This window comes from Apis mellifera, linkage group LG8, assembly GCF_003254395.2.
Source record: "Apis mellifera strain DH4 linkage group LG8, Amel_HAv3.1, whole genome shotgun sequence".
NCBI lineage: Eukaryota > Metazoa > Arthropoda > Insecta > Hymenoptera > Apidae > Apis > Apis mellifera.
Window position 1 is genome coordinate 837,996 of NC_037645.1, and position 18,865 is coordinate 856,860.

Sequence of the window (18,865 nt, forward strand, 5' to 3'; positions counted from 1 at the left end):
ATAAGATCACAAAAGATTAATAAAAATTTTAAGAAATATGAGTTTCTACACAATATATAGAATGAAATATATAAAAAATTGTAGTAACTTATATTTTATAGAATTTTTACTAATTCTTTGTATCGGAAATTAATGTAATGGAATGAATGTGAAATGAGTATGGAATCAAATGAGAGATACATGTATTTTATGTAATTCCTTTGATTTTATTGAAAATTTTTTGTAAATAAATTCGTCTATCTGTAAATAAGTCTTTGTATTATTATATGTGAAAATAATTGTAGACTTGTGTTAAATATTTTGAATTCTCAGAAACTATGTTAATTACGTTTAGAATTAACATGTTTCTAAGGATATTTAATTAATCATGCGTTCGTGAAATTGTTATGTTATAAGTAGTTGGCTTGTAGAATTGCTGCTATAGAAAGAATAGAATTGTTTAAAATAGAATTTGTAACTGCATGCATAATTAATGGTAATGATATTAGTGGTGATATTAAAACTGGTAGTGATCAATAAAATAAATATAACTCTGTGTTTTGTTCCCTTTTTTTGGTTTAAATTATCAGTATTTTATATTTTCATGGCAATGAATGTATAAAATATTGATATGAAGTATATGTATCTGTATATATATCTATATATGTGTCTATATGTGTTTCATGTAAAATTATATATGTTACATTAAGATATAATTTTAATCTTACTTTCAGATGTAGCTTATCGCGACGGTTTTCTTTAGAATTCCTTTTGTTGTTTGTATTGCAAAACGTTTTGGTATCAAAATGTTTTGGAAACGTACACCAAAAGGAAGATTTATGATTGATTTGAAATAAATTTTTACGCAAAAGGAGGGTGGATGGGACGCCGTGGTTAGGGTTGGGTCTCCAATTCGCAGCAACCTCCAAGCCGGTGAGACCTGGGAAATCATTATTATTTACTATACAATTCATAATTATATCGTATGATACAATTATAAATTTTATAGCGAATAATATGAGCTAATTGGCTGCGAACGCGATTATTTTTTTTTAATTGTTAAGGTTTATTGAATTATTTATAACATCCTAATTTTTTTAAAAAGTTAGGATGTTATAATTTGTTTGCAGTAAGCATTTTGTTGTTATTATTTCGAAACGTTATTTTTTCCAGAGTGAGATATTTTCATTAGATATCATTATATTCCGGTTCTTCTTTATGGATTGAGTTTCGTTTGTAAGTCTGTTTTATCCACGATCTTTAACCCTTTGAAGATGGTGCTAGTAGTCAATTCTTATTCTCTTTTTATCTTTCTTTTGGTATTTGCTCTTCTTGTGGGTATGTGTTTTAAAGAACACTCTATAGATGGCATTGATGTTTCGATTTTTTTCTTTACCTTTTCTTTCTCCCTTTATGTGGGGTATTTGTCTGTATTTGGTTTTAAGGTTCGAGGTAGAGGATATTAATTGAATACACTTTTTCGTAATTTTTCTTTTGAAATTATGTTTTTTAATCTTTTATGTAGGACAATTCCCTTGAAATTGCAAAATTTTTGTTAGTGATTGTAATTGAAACTTAAATTTTAAAATTAAATCATATGCAAATCAAATGCGGAGGTTTAAAAACTAGAGATAGTTGTTCATTTTTTTTTTTTTTCTTCTTATTCAATAAGTCATGTATGTTTATACGTACAAAATGCATATTATCTTTTCCAGACGTGAAGAGGAGATCCTAAACGACGATTCGAATATCATTTTTTTATTAACGTTTTGTCAGTTACAATTTTGATTACATACATATAATGTGAATTCTTCTTTAAACACATGTCGCTATGATACAAATGACGAGGATAAAAATTTGGAGTGCGTAAAAATGTAATTAGATGACAATAATTTTTTTTTTTTCTTTCTTTCTTTCTTTCTTGTGTTTTCCCTTAACCTACCCTATTGGTCATGGCGATGGGTCAACTTTGAATGTATATTAATATAATATACCGAGCTGGCCCATGTCCACTGAGGGTAAAGTGTTAATTACTTCTTGATCGCATTTATCATTTTCTTTTTTTTTTTTTTTTTCTTACGATATCTCTTTTTAAATCGTCTTTCTAATTCGCTACTTCATTTCTCCCTTCCTTTTATACACTATATCGGAGTACACCTGTCGCTCAAGACTGGTCCAAGTATTAATTACCGATTGACCGATGCGTTGATCAAGAATCTCGAATATTGTTCACACCGACCATATAGGCACGGATTAGCGCCAAATTCAAAGGACAGAATATATTTACAGATGAACAAACGATTCGCCCAAGTATAGCGTCGCTTGTGGACGTTATATTTTATATACACGTTCGGTGCACACGTTCTCCTTCGTAACTCCTTTTCTAACATTTCTTACACCTTTCGTTCGCACTTTCGTGCCCACCCTTCGTGTCCTGATCCAATAAATATCTCTAAGTACGGATACTTTCTTCGATGAAATCAAAATATCAAGAATAATAATCTCTCGAAGAAAAATCTACTAATAACGATAACGATCCTTCCATCCCTGACTATTATCGCGCGAAAATGATACGAAGCAAGACACGAGGGGATTGTGAGCGCGTTTCAAATTATTGCCTTATCAGTGGCGAGAATCGAATCGTGCGACGATCTCGCGATGAAATAAATTACGATGAAAGAAAAAGTTCGGTACACTGCGGTTCTCGCGCGAGTGAAAGAACAGAGAAGCTCGACTCGATTTCAACGAGTGTGAAGGAATTTGGAACAGAGCTGAGAACAGAGTAATTTGCCTTCTCCCAATGTGATGATAAATCGAAACAATTTGCAATGTTAACGACATTTCCGCATTTTACAGGGATTAGCATTCAGATCGATTGCTTGGAATATTCCCGATCATATATCAGGAGGATATCGGAGGAATTGGGATTAATCAGTCAGGAACACGTTTCACGTACCTTGATTACCTTTCGAATTTTTAATTGCTCATTGAAGAGGAAGAAAGGTTTTATTTTTTAAAATTCTTCGCATGATCGATCCAAAGTAATGTTTTCGAGTAAGATATCTTTGCTTGCGAGCCGATATTTGACTCTTTCAAGATATTTTCTCTTTCAAATTCTTCCATATGGATCTACCGTGGACGGAAAAAGATATCTTTTTTTTTTCTTAGAATCATGAATCGCAATTGATTTTCAAGAGCATTTTCAGAATAAAGGGAATACAAATTTTGGCAGAATTTGAACGTATAAGGAAGACGTCTCTCGTTATTACAGGATGGGATTTTTTATTCGTAGAAAAATCTTGGGTTGATAATCTTGATCTTTGACGCGATCGAAGTGATATTCCAATTTTTAAAAATCGAGAATAAAGAATCGGAACGAAAACGTAATTAAAAGAAAAAAATTAAGAAAGAACAAAATTTGTTTTTCTTCTCGCGATAAAAGAAATATAAATAAATTTCAAAGGACAATGAAACGAATCAACGTAAGGATTCACGGATCTCTTGCAAATTAATGCGAGATCTCTACTTTTACCATTCGCTGAAACCGTTAAATTTAATCTTTGTCTTTCCCTTTCTACTTTATATTCGATCACGAGATGGATCTTGGACGAATATTATCTTACAAAAGGAGGATAAGAAAAGGAGAGGAAGAGCAAATTGGAAAATGGTGATGAATCGTTTCGATCCTCGCCACATCTTGGCTCATAAATCTTTTTTTTCCTTTTTTTCTTTTTTTCTTTTTTTTTTTTGTTTATTTTTTGTATACCCTAAAAATGCATCGCCAAGATTCGAACGCGAATGTGTGTGTATATGTGTCTTTATGCGTGTATGAGTGTGTTCGTGTGTATGTGTGTGTGTGATAATTATTCACGAATCAAGAAGAGCGAACGGACGATCAATGAACAGTACACACGTGGATAAAATCCGAATTCGTTTACTAGCAGAAAAATTTACAAAGTCGAAGAATGTACAGGGTTCGCGTGTAATGGTCGCGGTACGAAAGCGAGAGAAACTCGACAGAAGAAAATGATTTTATTTTCGTTGGAAAGTTGGTCGATGCACTTCTCGTCGGCAAAGCATAAGCAGTCCTTTTTTTTTTCCTCGGTCTCGCCAGCGCCAGAACACTTCCTCGTTTCGACTTTCCTTTATTCCCTTTTTTTTTTTCTCTCTCTCATCTGACAACGCGATAACGAGGCTAATCCGATCGGCCCGCGTTTTCATTTTCGAAACCTTGAAAAATCTCGGCTCGTTATCTCCTCCTCCTCCTCCTCCTCCTCGGGCTCTCCCCCCGGTGTGTGCTTTGCAAACAATTTAAAATTTGTTTTATTTATTTTTTTTATTTATTTATTTATTTATTCATTTTATTTATTTATTTTATTTTATTTTTTTTTCCCCCTTTTTTCGTCTTCCTATTTTTTTACCCATCTCTCTCGTACTCTCGCGCATATATTTCAATTCTTTCCGCTTTCCGTCTCCTCTGTCGCTTTGTATATATTTTTTTTTTTTTCATTTTCTTTTTAATTCAATTCACGTTATTAGGGTATAATAATTAATTAATTAGTTAATTAATTAATTATAATAGTGTCATTATAATTCGTAATAATATACAACATTTGTCAATAGATCATTTATCCTAAAAACCCACCGCATGCTCGTGTCGAAATTAATCGGTTGCATTTATAATCCTACTTTCTCGCCCCCAGAAAAAAAAAAAGAAAGAACACCACCTCTCCCTCTCACACTCGCATGCGCGTATTTTTATTATCTCATTCTGTCTCTCGTTCGCGACGCAGCCACACGCTCAAATCAAATCAAATCAAATCGCTCGCACAACTCTCTTTCTCTCTCTCTCTCTTTCTCTCTTTCCTTCCCACAATGTTTCTCCTCCCGAATAATAGAAGTCAGTGAAAAGTCGCAGTGGAAGTCAGGCATACCGCTCGAATTTTCCGATTTTTTTTTTTTATTTTTTTTCATATATATATATATGTATATATATATATATTTTTTTTTTTTTTTTTTTTTTTTGCGAAGAAACACCGCCAACCTCTTCTCTTTTCTCCTCTTTTTTTCTTTTTTTTTTTTCCCCCTTCCTTCCTTTCTCTCTTCGCACACTCTCACGCCGTGGGACTGTACTGGCATCACGCGTAGCTTATCTATCTATTAATTCAATGATTCGTTAAGTGTGTATGTGTGTGTGTGTGATCTCTGTGTACGTGTTACATACGTGGTAATCGAGCGCCCAATTCGACGACTCGCGCTTCTCTTTCTTTCGAGCAATCGTCCCCGCGCATAGCCAATAAGAGCTATTGGTTGTGTACCGCGAGTTGGTTACAAATATATTGAACTCGTCATTCCGCCATTTTTGTCTTTTTTTGGAAATTTCGCAAAGCACCGTTTTTTCTTTTTCTCTTTTTTATTTCCCCACCTTGTTCGAAACAAAACGTAACGGGAAGGAGAACGATCTTGTGTGTACACTCTCTGTGATAAATTTGAGTAAATGTGTGTATGTGTGTATATATATGTGTATGCTGTGTGTGTGTGTGTGTGTCTTGCATGACGCGTGTAATACGATGACTTTGTACATATTCTCGGGGGAGGGAAAAAAAGTTTCTACCGAATCGAATCCGGCAAAAATCCTCGAGTGAAACCATCATCCGAAAGCGCAGAGTTCATGGACGTGATGAAACGCCGACGTTCGTGCCCTCTCCCCTATATCTCTATATTATACTCTTCGTGGATCCCTTTGTTTCGAAGCGTTCGCTGACGAGCACACGTTCGTTCGTTCCGACCCACTTTCACTTGGAATCCCATGATGAGATCCCGCGAAATTTTTATTTTATTTTCTCAGCGGAACGTTTAACTTTAGTGTAACATTTTTTTTTTTTCTTTCATGTTGGCCAAATCTTTATTATTATCCCGTATGGTGAGATGATAGAAGATTGTGCAGGGTTGATCGTTTGAATTTCGCGGCGGGTCGGAAGATTTCGGGCAACATCGGGAGAGATCGCGAAAATGGAAGCGAGTCGGGTAAATTCGGGCGAGATCGGACGAGGTATCGCGATCTCGCCCGAGCCCGCCCGAATTTTTCCGAGTCACTCTGAATCTAGGGACCCCGCGTATCTTAAATAAAGTGTCGACGACGCTTAGAGTGGCTCGAATTTCTCTCGAATTTTTTTTGAGAATATTTTCAAGGAAGATATTATTGAACTTGATACGAATCGTTTCATTGCGTGGTTTACTGGTCTGGTTTAACTCCATTCATCGATATTGCTCAATTTGATGCTGGAATAAATCTTCAAATCGAACGATAACGATGAAGTGGATAGGCAAAATAGGCTCGCAACAATTTCGCAAGAGGTATAATCGAGCCACGAAAGAAGGAACGTCGACCAATGATAAAAAAAGAAAAAATACGCATAATTGTTCGAATGAGTTTGGAATCGACGACAGTTTCGAAAAATCGGAATCGCAAGCAAAGCTCGTACCATGTCCTCGTGGTGACGCCGATCGAAGAAAAAAGAAAGAAAATTAATAAATACATACGTCTCGATAAAACTAAAGCAATGTTCTCTTCTTACAATTAAGCGTAGCGTATTGTGAGCGACGATTTATACATTATATCATATCACGCGAACAACTTCGAAATTTCCTCTTTGTTTGGGACACGCTAATTTTCAATTCTATCGTTCTCTAAATTTCCATGATCGAGCGCGATAAAACGTTGTTTAAAAAAAAAACGGAATAGGAAATTCATCATGTGAACGTTCGCGGGTCCGCGCGAAAAGCGGAAAAAGGAAAATTCTCGAACGAATTAAAATGAATAGCGAGGAAAGAAAAAGAGAAAGAGAGAAAGATAGGACGTGAACGTTAGATTCGAAGATTCGCGATTTTTTATTATTAATCGAAAAGAAATTCAATATGGCGACGAGGATTCGAGTAAAAAAAAAAAAGAACGCCAGTGAAAAACGTAGATATAATGCCCCGTTATACTTGGCGCGCGAGCTTAACAGCGAAGGAAGAGAACACAACGAATCACGAAGATTAATACAAAAATAGGAACAAACATATAAGCATACAATGAGGAACATCGTGTACAAACGTAACGCGCAAGGAACTTTAATGCTAGAATGATTCACAGTGTACGCAATCGTGCCGTGTATAAAATGTTTCGCTTCTTCTTCTTCTTCTTCTTTTTTTTTCTTTCTTTCTTTCTTTTTCCTCGCCGCCCATTTTCGAAAGGAAGTTTTTTATTATATATACGTGTCTCTATACGTTCGATCTCGTGAAAAGTGAAAAAAAATTTTTAAAAAAATCGATCAATCGACGATAATTGTTCTCGCGAAAAACGTTTTTCTCATTACACAATTGTATTCGTAGCGCGACGGAAAAAAAAAAGCACATGCACACCGTATAAGAAACTCGTGAAAAATTATACTCTTCACGAGGGTCACACAATGATTGGACGTGGATACGCGCTATGCTGGTTGTATATACGCGCGTGTGATAAAATATCGAAATGAAACGATAAACAGCGAGAGAGTATGTGCGCTCGAAGAAGAAAACGAGAATTGATCTTTTTCCTTTTTCAGAGCATCCCTCTCGCTCTTTTACTCTCCTTTTCCTTTCCTTTCCTTTCTTTTCTCTTCTTTTTTCTTTTCTCAAAGAAAGAAAGAAACAAACGACGTTGTATACCGATCATCTCTCGACTCGCTCGAACGTTCACATTGGAAAATTGAAACGGCCATTCCTTTTCGGACTCGTCTCGTGTCGTACGAGGAGAGGGAGACGGAGAGAGAGAGAGAGAGAGAGAGAGAGAGAGAAAAAAAAAGAAAAAAAAAACACTTTGATCATCCCTCTCGTTTCGTCATCTTTCTCGTCATCGAGGTAAAAAAAAGAATAACAACGTGATAAAAAGGATAAAATGTTCGAAAGATTGTTGTGTATACGCAGGGGCAATCAGGGCCTGTGCGTTGGCGTTCGATCGGGCTCCGCGCTTCAAAAATTCATTTCGAATCTAAAAAGAGATAATCCGGTCTCTTACACACCCACACCCTCTCGTCATCCAATTCGATGTATCACATCACTCTCTCTCACACGCACGCACGCGTACATACACACATACGTACACTCTTTCGCTCTCTCCTATATCTCGCATCATACGCTTGCACAATACGTACTTACGATATACCTCTTACAATATTTTATATTCATTTATTCTATTAATTATATCAATACTGTTGACGGATAGAGATTCATTCACAGCTCGCACCAGAGCGAACGATCGTCCCTGCCGTGCGCGGCGTATTACGTTCAACTTTTATCATCATCCCCCATTATTTTATCGTGTGTTTCTCTTCTTCTTCTTCTTCTTCTTCTTCGTCTTCTTCTATTTCTTCTACTAACTTCTTCTTCTGCCTCTTCCATTTTCGTTTCACCACCGACAGAGTCCAGTTTCATCCTCCCCTTTCTATTCTTTTATTTTCTTATATACTTTTTTCTTTTTGTTTCATTTGACATTAATGTTTTATCACACGCTAAACGATCGGCCCCCCCTCTTTCCCCTTTGTATAATCTCGACCAAGGGGCCGGGTTTCTCGCCAATGGTATTTCGGATCGTTCTTCGAAACGCCACGCGGATGCGTTTTGATTTTTACCGTTCGGATCGGCTGCCTCCTTTTTCTTTGCAGCTCGACGAATTCGGAGACACCGCGCACCTCCCCTTTCTCCATTCGAGGATCGACCGACGATAAGTTTTTTTTCTTTTGCGCGTCTACGGTTGTATCATGTTATACATACACATATATACATGTATACACACACACACACACACACATATATATATATACGTATATATTTCGCGTGTATATATATATATACCTGTTTACGTATTGCGCGTATCGGGGGAAAAACCTCGAACGGAAAACTGCGCGTCCATTCTCAGCCTCGAATTAATAACAGCGTATCTCGAACAGGGTGGATCACAACAACACGTGTTAGGAAAAAAAAGTATTCATCATGGTCGTGTACGTGAGCTTGAACGAGGTCGTCGTCTAAACGGATCGATGTAAAGCGGCGCGCACTTCTCCACTTTCTTTCCTTCTTCCCTTCTTTCTCGTTTCTCACGGAGAGGAGGTCAGTTCCCTTCGTTTCAGTTCCCGGAGAGAAGCGGGGAGAAATTGTTGGTCACTCCCACCCCCTCCCCCAAAAAAAAGGAGAAAAAAAAAGAGGAAACCCGATCACACGTTGCTCCTCCTCTCTCGTCACGAAAGATCACCCCTCCTCCTCGCTCGTTGCGACGAATAAAATTTTCTTCACTTGTGACCACGCTGTGCGAAAAAGTATTCGATCTGTTGCAAACAGATGAGCTGTTGCATCAGGCTTTGCAGCGGATCTTGGCCCTGAGACTGAGCTTGCTGCGGCTGCTGTAGCGACTGCGTCAAGCCTCCACCAGTAGGCTGAGCAGCCGGCGGCAACATGCCGCCCGGACCCGACTGCTCGGCCAACAATTGCCGCTGAAGCTGTTGCGCCTGGTAATGGGCGACCGCGACCAGCTCCGAGGACTCCATCCCCATGGAGGCTGCGGCCGCAGCCGCCGCCGCGGCGTGGCCCAATTGCACCTGCTGCTCCGTGTGATGCCCGGACAGGCCTGGCTGCTGATGGCAAGCCAGCGGATGGGGCAGGCCAACGTGCGGCAGCCTGCCGCCGGCCGAGCACCCGCCGGTCGAGGCTAAGTAGGCGCCGGGGAGGTTAGGGTTCTCGCCCCGCTAGGGAGCCATGTTCTTGGGCCTGCGCCCCCGTCGCCCCCTGGTGGGGGGGCGCGGGGACTCCTGGCCTCACTGGCTCACCGCGGGACTCTTCTTGTCTTGTTGCTGTTGACTGGCGTCCTGCGTCCCCTGTACACCCGCTGCTGCGCCACCCTGCCCACCTTGAACTCCCTGCAATCCCCATTGCACGTCACCCATCGACCCATCACGTCGCTCCCCTCGTTGTACGTACTCGTTTCCTCGATCTGTTTCGAGTGGTGGACAATTACCTGGCTGCCGGGCCCTCCTTGTGGCGGGCCGGGACCGCGGTCCGGGGGCCAAGAGTTGCCCGGGGTCGGTTCCGAGTGGAATTGATGGGGGTGCGGGGGCGGCCCGCCCGGCGTGTCGTGACTGTGCGGATCCAGGCTGTTGGTGGCGTCGTACTGCGTGTTCTCCAACCTCGTGATCACCCGCTCGTCCTCCTCGCCGAAGTCCCCTCCCATCAGCGACGGCTCACCGACGACCATCACGTCCTGGATCGACATCAAATCGCGTTAAAGTCGTTCTCCGATCGTTCGAAGAAACAATTTACAGTTTACAGATCGTAGAAAAGAGAGAGAGAAAAGGATTCGAAAATTTCTTTTGACGATCTTGCTCGAGGCTCACCTGTGATGCCAGAGAAAAATTAGGCCCCGGAGATCTCTTTTTGCTGGGGGCGGGTGGCGCGTTGTTTCCGGGACCCGACGTGCTACCCTTCCGCTTTCTCCGCTTGCTGGCCGGCCTCTGCGATTCTGAAAGAAACAAATGCAACGATGAGGGGATGCAGGGTCGGTCAGATTTAGGGTTACGCTAGCCATGTAGCAGCGCGCTAAGAAACTTCAGACCGCTACCCAGCTTTGGACCTTTCTCTCCATATCTCAAAGGTCTCTGACACACAGAAGCATGCATGCATCGGTGGACAGACAGATAGAGGATGATCGGCAGATCGATTATATATACGTATATATATATGTGTATACATATACACGTGTATATAGTCGCCTCTATTTTCTCCTTCAGGAGAAAATCAGATATAAGCTACTTGGAAGAGAGAGAGAGAAAAAAAAAGAGAGAAGTACTCTGCACTCACGATATATGTCGAATCACGTATCTTTACACAGAGAAACACGCATCGCATCGAAACAAAATCCGATGTTCTCTCCAAGATTCTTACGATCTCTGAATACACGCTCGGTTCCATGATTTCGCCAACCTTGAACCACGGGGGCGTCTCGTCGTAATCGAGAGGGGGGACGGTCGAAACAGGAAACGCGGTTGCGGCGCATACGCATGATAAAAACGGCCGATAAGAGAAAGATGCACGCAACCATCGATTGGGGGGAGAAGAAAAAGGAAAGGAGAGGAAAAAAATCGGGTGCTATCTGTCGAGAACGATCGCGCCAATCGAATAGAAGATCGTCTCGTTTCGTTACCGTTTCCTTTAAGGAAAAAAATAATAATTTTCCACGCTTTTTTTAATCTTGTTTTTCCTTCTAATTTCGAATCAGTGTGTACAGATATATAAAATTTCTTCCAGAAAAAAAAGGAATCTCTTCGATCGACAAGAATCTTCTTAGAAGAATCGTTGTTTTCGCAAATTTTTAAACGCGACAAAAATATGAATTTTACTATTAAACGTAACGCAGAGAGAGAGAGACGATTAAATATTTGACGACGAATCTATCCCCAAATATTGGGACGAAATACGATTTCCCAACGGGTTATGGGCGCGGAAGAGATAAAGGATGAGATAATAGGGAGAGGGGGCCTCGAGGGAGGGGAAATAAAAGTTGTTCTGGTCGTAGAAACCGATTGGAACCGAGGCCCGTGAACGCGGCAACAAGTCGACGAGGAATATTCCAAGTCGTCGAGCGATCGAAAAACGAATCCTGCGGTAGACTGGTCGACCGTTTGGCTCCACTGGCTGGTGCTTCTCATGTAAAGCAACTGTTCGTCTACCTCTCTTACCCGGCGGGGCAACCATCCTCTGCCATTTCTGGAACAAGGTCGTCTTCAAGCAGTCCCTCGGTGACAACGCGTACGCCTTGTGCCTCGACATCAACTCTTGCATCGGTTCCAAGATCACGCATAACTGGAAACATGTAAATGAAATTCGATAAATAATTCCAGCCATTGAAAAAAAAAAAAAGAAGAAGTCTACAACGAACCTCTCCTTCTTCCATAGAGAATAGAGTCTCTGTTAAATTCTAGATTTCTCGAAGCAAATTTTTCTCGAAAGAAGAGAGTACTACACGATGAGAGAGGGAGAGAGATTCATTTGTTGATCCATTTATATATACATATATTTCGATAATTTTCGTTGGAGTAAAAATAGACAGGCTTATACAGAAACAAGATAAATGCGACTGTTATTTAATCCGACGCGGGTTCGACAGGGAACTTATGCACGCTATTAATATGAAAATTATCGTATACGGTGTGTGTGTGTACCGGTTGAAAATAAACTTCCTAAAATATATTCGCACAACGGTGTGGTGCGCAACGGTAGCAGCAGCAGAGGCGGCTTGCATCGTCGAACACTGTCCAAGGGAAATTAAATTTGGTTTATGTTTGCCGTAATAAAACTGGAATCCATTTTACATTATTATCGTAAGCACGTAATTTCACGGCAGCCTTTATATTATAATGATGACAATTAAAGTAATCGATAGCGCGGCGGCGGTGCCCGGGTTGGACGAGAGTGGCGAAGTGCCGCAGGCCGAAATTTTCCAAAACTTTAATTTCGTTTTAATTAATATCCGCGGGTCGGGTGCGTAGAGACGCGTCGCCATTGGTGGCCAGATTTCCGATCGATCCTTCAAACGTGTACTTTTTTTTTTCTTCTTTTTTTCATTCGTCGTATTCACAATTTCTTTAAAATTAATCAAACTCGAGGAGAGAGAAAGATGTAAGTATTATTATGCGCGGAGAAGAGAATATTTTCTCGTCGGCTTTCGATTAACGTAAGCGACACAATCGGTTGCAGAGAGGAGAGAGAGAGAGAGAGACAGCCGCGCGAGTGAAAGCGCTTCCGAGCGCGCGAAAGAAGGTGGATCGTAACCCGGATACTCGCAACTTTCGCGAGCCGATCTCTTGGCTTCGATTACTACTCCTCGTCCATTTTAACCCTTTGTCGTAAACAAGTAAATATTAACGGTCCAGCCTCTCCAATGTATTTAATGTCTCGGCGAGAGTTCGGTTATTATTCGTCACGTTTAACGACGCGTCGACCGAGCCGAGTGTCTTTTACTCTCTTTGAACGTGAAAAAAATGTATTGGAAATTATTTCGAGATCGATGTCGTGAAATATATTTTTGGAATCGGTGGCGAGAAAATATATTATTCAGATTTCATCACGTAAACTTTTTTGAAGTTTGTAAATTATATATATATACAGAATTGGAGAATGAGATTTTTTGAAATTTTCAAAATGGAATAATATAAAACCTCGACCGACATTATTCGTCGAGCGTTTCGATAAAAATTTAATCGAAATCTGGCGGGTAACAACAATTGAAACGAGAATCTCGATCGATTCCGACTAATCTAGAAACGGAATAATTTTTCACCCATCACTTTCCAAATATAATAATGGAAAGTAGTTGTGGAATACAGAGATAGAAATAAAAATTTCGAAGAAATGTAATAATAATAATAATACGTACCCTAAGATAGTTGAGGGTGGAGTTGGTGATGCCCTGCCTCGTGATGTTCTTGCTAAGCTGTTCGAGCATCGTCGGGTCCTGTTGCATACCGACCACAGTCCTAGGCACGAGCTCCTTGTGCGTCCTCACCGACATGTGCCACGACTTTATCCTCATAAGGTCGTCAAACGTGAATTCCAATATTAATCTACCCTCCGTGCATACCTGCAGAACAAATACGCGTTCAAATTACTCTGTATAAACACGGCCTCGATGCCCTCCCGCGTCCAATCTCGTAGGTGAGAAATTTCATTTTACGTCACGCAACAGAGGATACACCCGCGTCTCGAATAAAATTTACGAAATGCAATTACGAGTTGCAGAGGAGGGGAATGCGAAAAGAGAGGGGGGAAATGAAAGAAAGGACTGTTCCATTTTATTCGTTTCTCTTTTCTCGAAAAATATTATTTGTTCGGATGCAAAGAGATTTCGAAGTGCAGAAGATTCGAGATCACGCGTTAAGGATTATTTCATATTCCTTACACATCGCTCGTCACTCTCGTGCAACAAAGGGTTTCGGAAATCGATATCGGAGATAACAGATTCGATCATGCGAACAAGCTTTCTCCCTTACTTACCTTCGTGAACATCGGTTTTCCGTGATGCGTAACCATAACGCAGTTATCACAGTCGAGGGTTATGCTGGTATTGTGAAATGACTCCTTCGGGTGTTTCAAATTGTAGTAAAGTTCCGTCACACCGCCCTCGAATATTGAACGGAAGTACCTGGGTATTAACGTCCTTCCTATCGCTGTGAACACGTCAATTGAACAAATGAAGAGCCGCGACGCAAAGAAATATATTCGAAGGGAAAATATATAGAAAATTCTTTCTTTCAGTCACGTATAAAGGAACACAAATTTTTTTCATTTTTTGAAACGAAACACCGAATCGAGTGTTGGTTACGAGATTATTTCAACCGCGAGGCGAAAAAAACCTGGAAAAAAAAAAACGTTAAACGCGTGCGTGGGATAATTTGAGAAAAAATTGGAAATCGAAGGAGGTGGAGCCGCGCCATATCTTACTGTCGCAATAATGCCCGCCCGCGGTACCCGACGTCGTCGTTTTACGCTCGATGACGACGCGATGCGACGTGTAATCACGTTGTTACCGTGTATTCAGGGACGAAACGGAGGGGCGAGGCGGACATTAAATCCACCGGTTGCAAAATTGCTCCACGGTGGCGCGTAATTATTTAGAATGTGTGTGCAAACGCGTGGTGCGTGCGTGCATGGGGACAATGGACCGTGAAGAAGAGCCGTGTCGTCCCGAAGGAAAAACGAGCAACCGGAGAGGTGTCTTCTCCGTAGCCGACGAAAACGCGTTTTCCACGTTTTCCACGCTGAACAACGTTATACGAACTTTCAAAAAAAAAAGAAGAAGAGGAGGAAAAAGGGATTGGATCCGAGGGGGTGGTTGCGAATACTCACTGTATCTCTTGGGTCCGTCCTCCAGGCAGAAGGTGAGGGTTAAGGTTGCGTCATCCTCGAAGAATTCAGTCGCGAATGCGTCCCACCAAAGATTGTCGCTCTCCTGTAACATAATGAACGGATGCAAGGATGTAATATTCTCCACTTCCGGGCGAACGATCGCGTCCTCCTCTCCCAATGAGAAAAGTCGACGCGAAGAACACGAGATGCTTCGATAACATAATTGTTCGCCGTCGGCGAACGGAATCGCGAGCCAGATTGTATACGTAAACGTAACGCGAGCGCGTCATTCTCGGCTTGCCACTTACTCGGCCAACTTCCGCTTCCAACTCGCTCGTTTACAATTTTTCGCCACGATCGGGGATCGCGTAACGAAAAGCACCGTTGTTTGCACCTGCCTTCCACCGAAATTACACAGCCCCTTTCCTTGTCTATAATCCGCGACGACATTTTCAATCTGCGCCTCAGAGTGAGAAAGATAAAGAGGGAGAGAGAGGAATATCCGTGTACACGGATCGCGTTGTTTCTCGCGAAGGAGGGACTCGTACTACCTGTAAACCGTGTGTCGTTTTCAAACATATTCGTGTTACTCTACATATATATTGGCGTTTCGTCGCGGCATGAATATTTATAGCGGCGATATAGCGTTTGAACGTTTGAAATTTTTACGTCGTAACCGTAACTCGTCACCTCGTGAAAAACCGATCGACTACACGGAACAACACGCAGCGCCGCCCCTGTGCCGCGCTCGATTTCGAATTATTGCTCTGATAAACACCACGTGCGGGCACGAATAGTATAGATTCTCGAGCTTTTCTTTTCCCGCGAAAAGAAGACACAAGAATGAAACGGTGTTTTCGAGAAGACACGTGTAAAAGGAGGGAGAGAGTCTTTATATAAAAGAGGAATCGTGCGTCAAACATTCGCAGGATTTATTTATAACCGAGGGTTATTTAGAGACGGAGATAAAATTACTACTACGTGTTATAAATATTTTATAAGGGAGTTGGTTTTGAAAGAAAAGAAAAAAAAAAGAATGTCGCGTCTCTAAATTTTTCCTTCTCCCGTGTTTCGTATATTCGTCGTGTGAAGCGAAGAGTAATTTTGTCGCTTGTTCGCAAGTATATCGTTATCCTTGGACACCTTTCGCTCGCACAGTTCGCGTTTGCCGAGCTATGCCAAAACTTTAGACGGGCGACAAACGCTCGATTTCGAGAAAATATGTGGATCACTGGGTCACGGGCTCATTCATAAATTCTCTATCGTGTTAACCGGCACGATTTGAATCGAGAGAGAGAAGAACGAATATCGTGATTTCTTTGTTATTTTTCCAATGAATGGTAATATTTTTAACGATCCCTAATCGAGAAGAAAATATAACGATTTCGCAATAAAATCATACGTTCGAGATTTCAAAGCTATTCCGAGACGTTCAACTCGCCATAAACGGTCTCCCATCAAATACAAGAAAAATCGTAAACTGTTGGATTGGAGAATCGATGCAAATTCTCGATCATCAGAAAAATCCTATCGCTTTTCATTCAAGAGTGTGGCTTCCACCCACGAGCAACACAAAGAGAGGTCAACGTTTCCCCTCTCAGGCGAATTTTTCGAAGAAACAAACGCGTCAGTCCAGATTTGGCGACGGAGAGGGAGGGGACGATCGAGTTTCCGGCTCTCCTTGTTTCGTCGTCGTCGTCGACGCCGGGTTTCGCAAGAAAAGACGTCGTCGGAGCGAGGTCACGCGCGGAAAAATAATAATAAGAGCGGAGAGGGGGGAGGAGGAGGAGGAGATGAGACGTGGGTGAGGCTGGATGCATAATTGAATGAAAGCGCAGCGAACAGGCGAGTCCAGGGGGGTAGTCGGTGGTGCGAGCGAGAGGGGGCGAAATGCTATAATTTCAAGCCAGACAGTCATGCGTTATTCAGCGACGAGTATAGGTCGCTCTCTGTCCTTTCCTCCTCCCCTGTTTTCCTTTCTGTTTTCTCCTCCTTTTCATTCTCCTGATCCTCCAGCTTGTCTTTCCACTCGAAATCAGCGCCAGAAATAATTCCAAATTTTCCAACGGTTGATCTTCGTCGCTGAAATCGTCGATCGATTCCAAAGCTTCGACGTTTCGCAAGAGATTCGAGAAATCATTGGACACAACATAAGAAGACGTTAATTATTTCGTTGGAAATAAAGAAGTATATACTCTCGATACTTTTTCGAGTATTCAAGTTCGAAACAAATTTTCGTGACGAGTTCTATCGATGGCAGAAAAGGATGAAGAAGAGGCGATTTCATTAAATCGCTGTCCACCAACCTCGTGGAAGGAGCGTTTTGGAAAACGCTTTGATCAAAATACGACGGAGAGATTCGTTAAGGCGATCGATATCGGCCGAGGATTTGGCGCGAAGCGAAGACGTTAACGCGTAGAAGGGGGCGAGAGGGTGGAGAGGGGGCGCGAGACAATCGGTTCTCGGGGAGGTCCACGTGCGAGAGATGGGGAGAGATTTATTTCGGACTTGAAGCGGTGCCGTGCCAAATCAAGCAAACTGTTGCCACTCTCTCGCGCAAATTGATATTTCTGGCAAGCGCAAAGCTCCATAGCGAGTTGAAATCGGGGAGGAATGCCGAGTCGATCAAAATAGACGAAGGATCGACACCGATCGAAACGGGTGGAAGGAACCCGCCGAGATACGAGATACGAGATGCCAAACGTTAAGTAATATCTCGAGAATGCTGAAAGTGTGCGTGGTCACATCTCTTTTGAGATTCTCATCGATTCTCTCAGGTGAGAGAAGAAAAAAGTGTCAGCGTTGCGAATAAATACAAATGTATGCGATTTTCTGAGAGAATGCTGTAACAAGTCGATCATCGTATTAATATTCTTGCTTATTTGCCTTCGATTTTTCTTCTCTTTGTGTAATTTTCGAAAATTTAAAAATTCTTTGCGCGAATATGAGAGACGTGTACCCGGCTTCCGACAATTCTCGTTACGTGTGTATCATTTTTGGGCCATCTTCGTAGGTATTTCGTTGTAAAAAAGGAAAGAAAGAAAGAAAAAGAAAATGAAAGGAACAGGCTCGCGACTTGGCAACATTTTAAACTTTCGAAAACTTTTAATCAAAGTAGCGTACCTCGGGAGCATACTCTACATAGAAGTTAGATCGATACGTAACGCGAACTCTTTGCCCGCGCAAATCACCAAAAACAACAACCGGTAAAGAACAACGTAAGTAAAACATTCGGTGGTAAGTTTCTCGAATTCTCGAATCTTTTGGTATCGCGGTGAACCACAAACGACCAAGGAATTTGTGAAAACTTGACCGATCCGAAACTTCGAAAGGAGAGTTGAACATCTCTCTCTCTCTCATACACGCTCATACGAGAAGGACACGTATTAAATTTCTTTTCGAAACGAATCTTTGACGAGATATGTACAATTTCTAATCCCTTTTCTTTTTAAATTGATATATACAGGGTGATTTTCGATTTGTTGTTGTTTCGAAAGTTGGTCGTAAATTTCTCCTCGCGAAGTAATTTTCATTTAATTATATTCTAATATCGAATTTTCTTCTTCTTTTAGTCGGATCTTGATCAGATTGAAAGAAATTTCGTATCGATTATTGCAACGATATAAGAGGGCTTCCTCGTCACCTCTATAGCGGGGTGTGTGCTCATTTTAGTTATCGCGTCGCCGATATAAAACTCGTGCAACTTTGTTTCGAACGAAGAATAAAATAAAAACGAAATTTAATGTCGCATAATATATATATATATATATATATATATATATATAAGAAGCATTCACTGCGTTGGAATATTTTTTGATTACGTAGAATAGAGAAAATTAAGATTACAAATTATAAATTAAAATAATTTCAAAAGAAATTATTATTTTTATTTCTTTTTGGAGCAAATGTTTGATTCTCGATAAATCCCCCCCCGCCGTATGTTCCGTGCTAGCTACAACGTGTGGCAAAA

The 18,865-nt window shown here is 41.0% G+C and overlaps 1 protein-coding gene and 1 non-coding gene across 9 annotated transcripts in view; both read right to left on the reverse strand.

Annotated features, from left to right (window-relative positions):
* Positions 1–5,995: 5,995 nt before the first annotated feature.
* Mir9883 (microRNA 9883) lies at positions 5,996–6,071 on the reverse strand. The gene has a single exon (NR_127364.1). It is a non-coding gene; the product is annotated as a microRNA 9883 (primary transcript).
* Positions 6,072–9,602: 3,531 nt separating this feature from the next.
* LOC411238 (LIM domain-binding protein 2) overlaps positions 9,603–18,865 on the reverse strand; it is a 124,303-nt gene continuing 115,040 nt past the window's right edge. For 6 of the 8 annotated variants that reach the window (XM_006558221.3, XM_006558218.3, XM_016913481.2 and 3 more), the window contains 7 exons: positions 14,896–14,998; positions 14,044–14,216; positions 13,427–13,630; positions 11,721–11,853; positions 10,389–10,513; positions 10,013–10,255; positions 9,603–9,914 (listed from right to left, as the gene is read on the reverse strand). In XM_006558221.3, coding sequence (XP_006558284.1) covers positions 9,813–9,914; positions 10,013–10,255; positions 10,389–10,513; positions 11,721–11,853; positions 13,427–13,630; positions 14,044–14,216; positions 14,896–14,998 — 1,083 coding nt within the window. In that variant the 3' untranslated portion in view covers positions 9,603–9,812. Of the gene's footprint in view, positions 10,256–10,388; positions 10,514–11,720; positions 11,854–13,426; positions 13,631–14,043; positions 14,217–14,895; positions 14,999–18,865 lie in introns of all 8 variants that reach the window. The other 2 variants (XM_016913480.2, XM_026442371.1) reach the window with 2 other exon arrangements.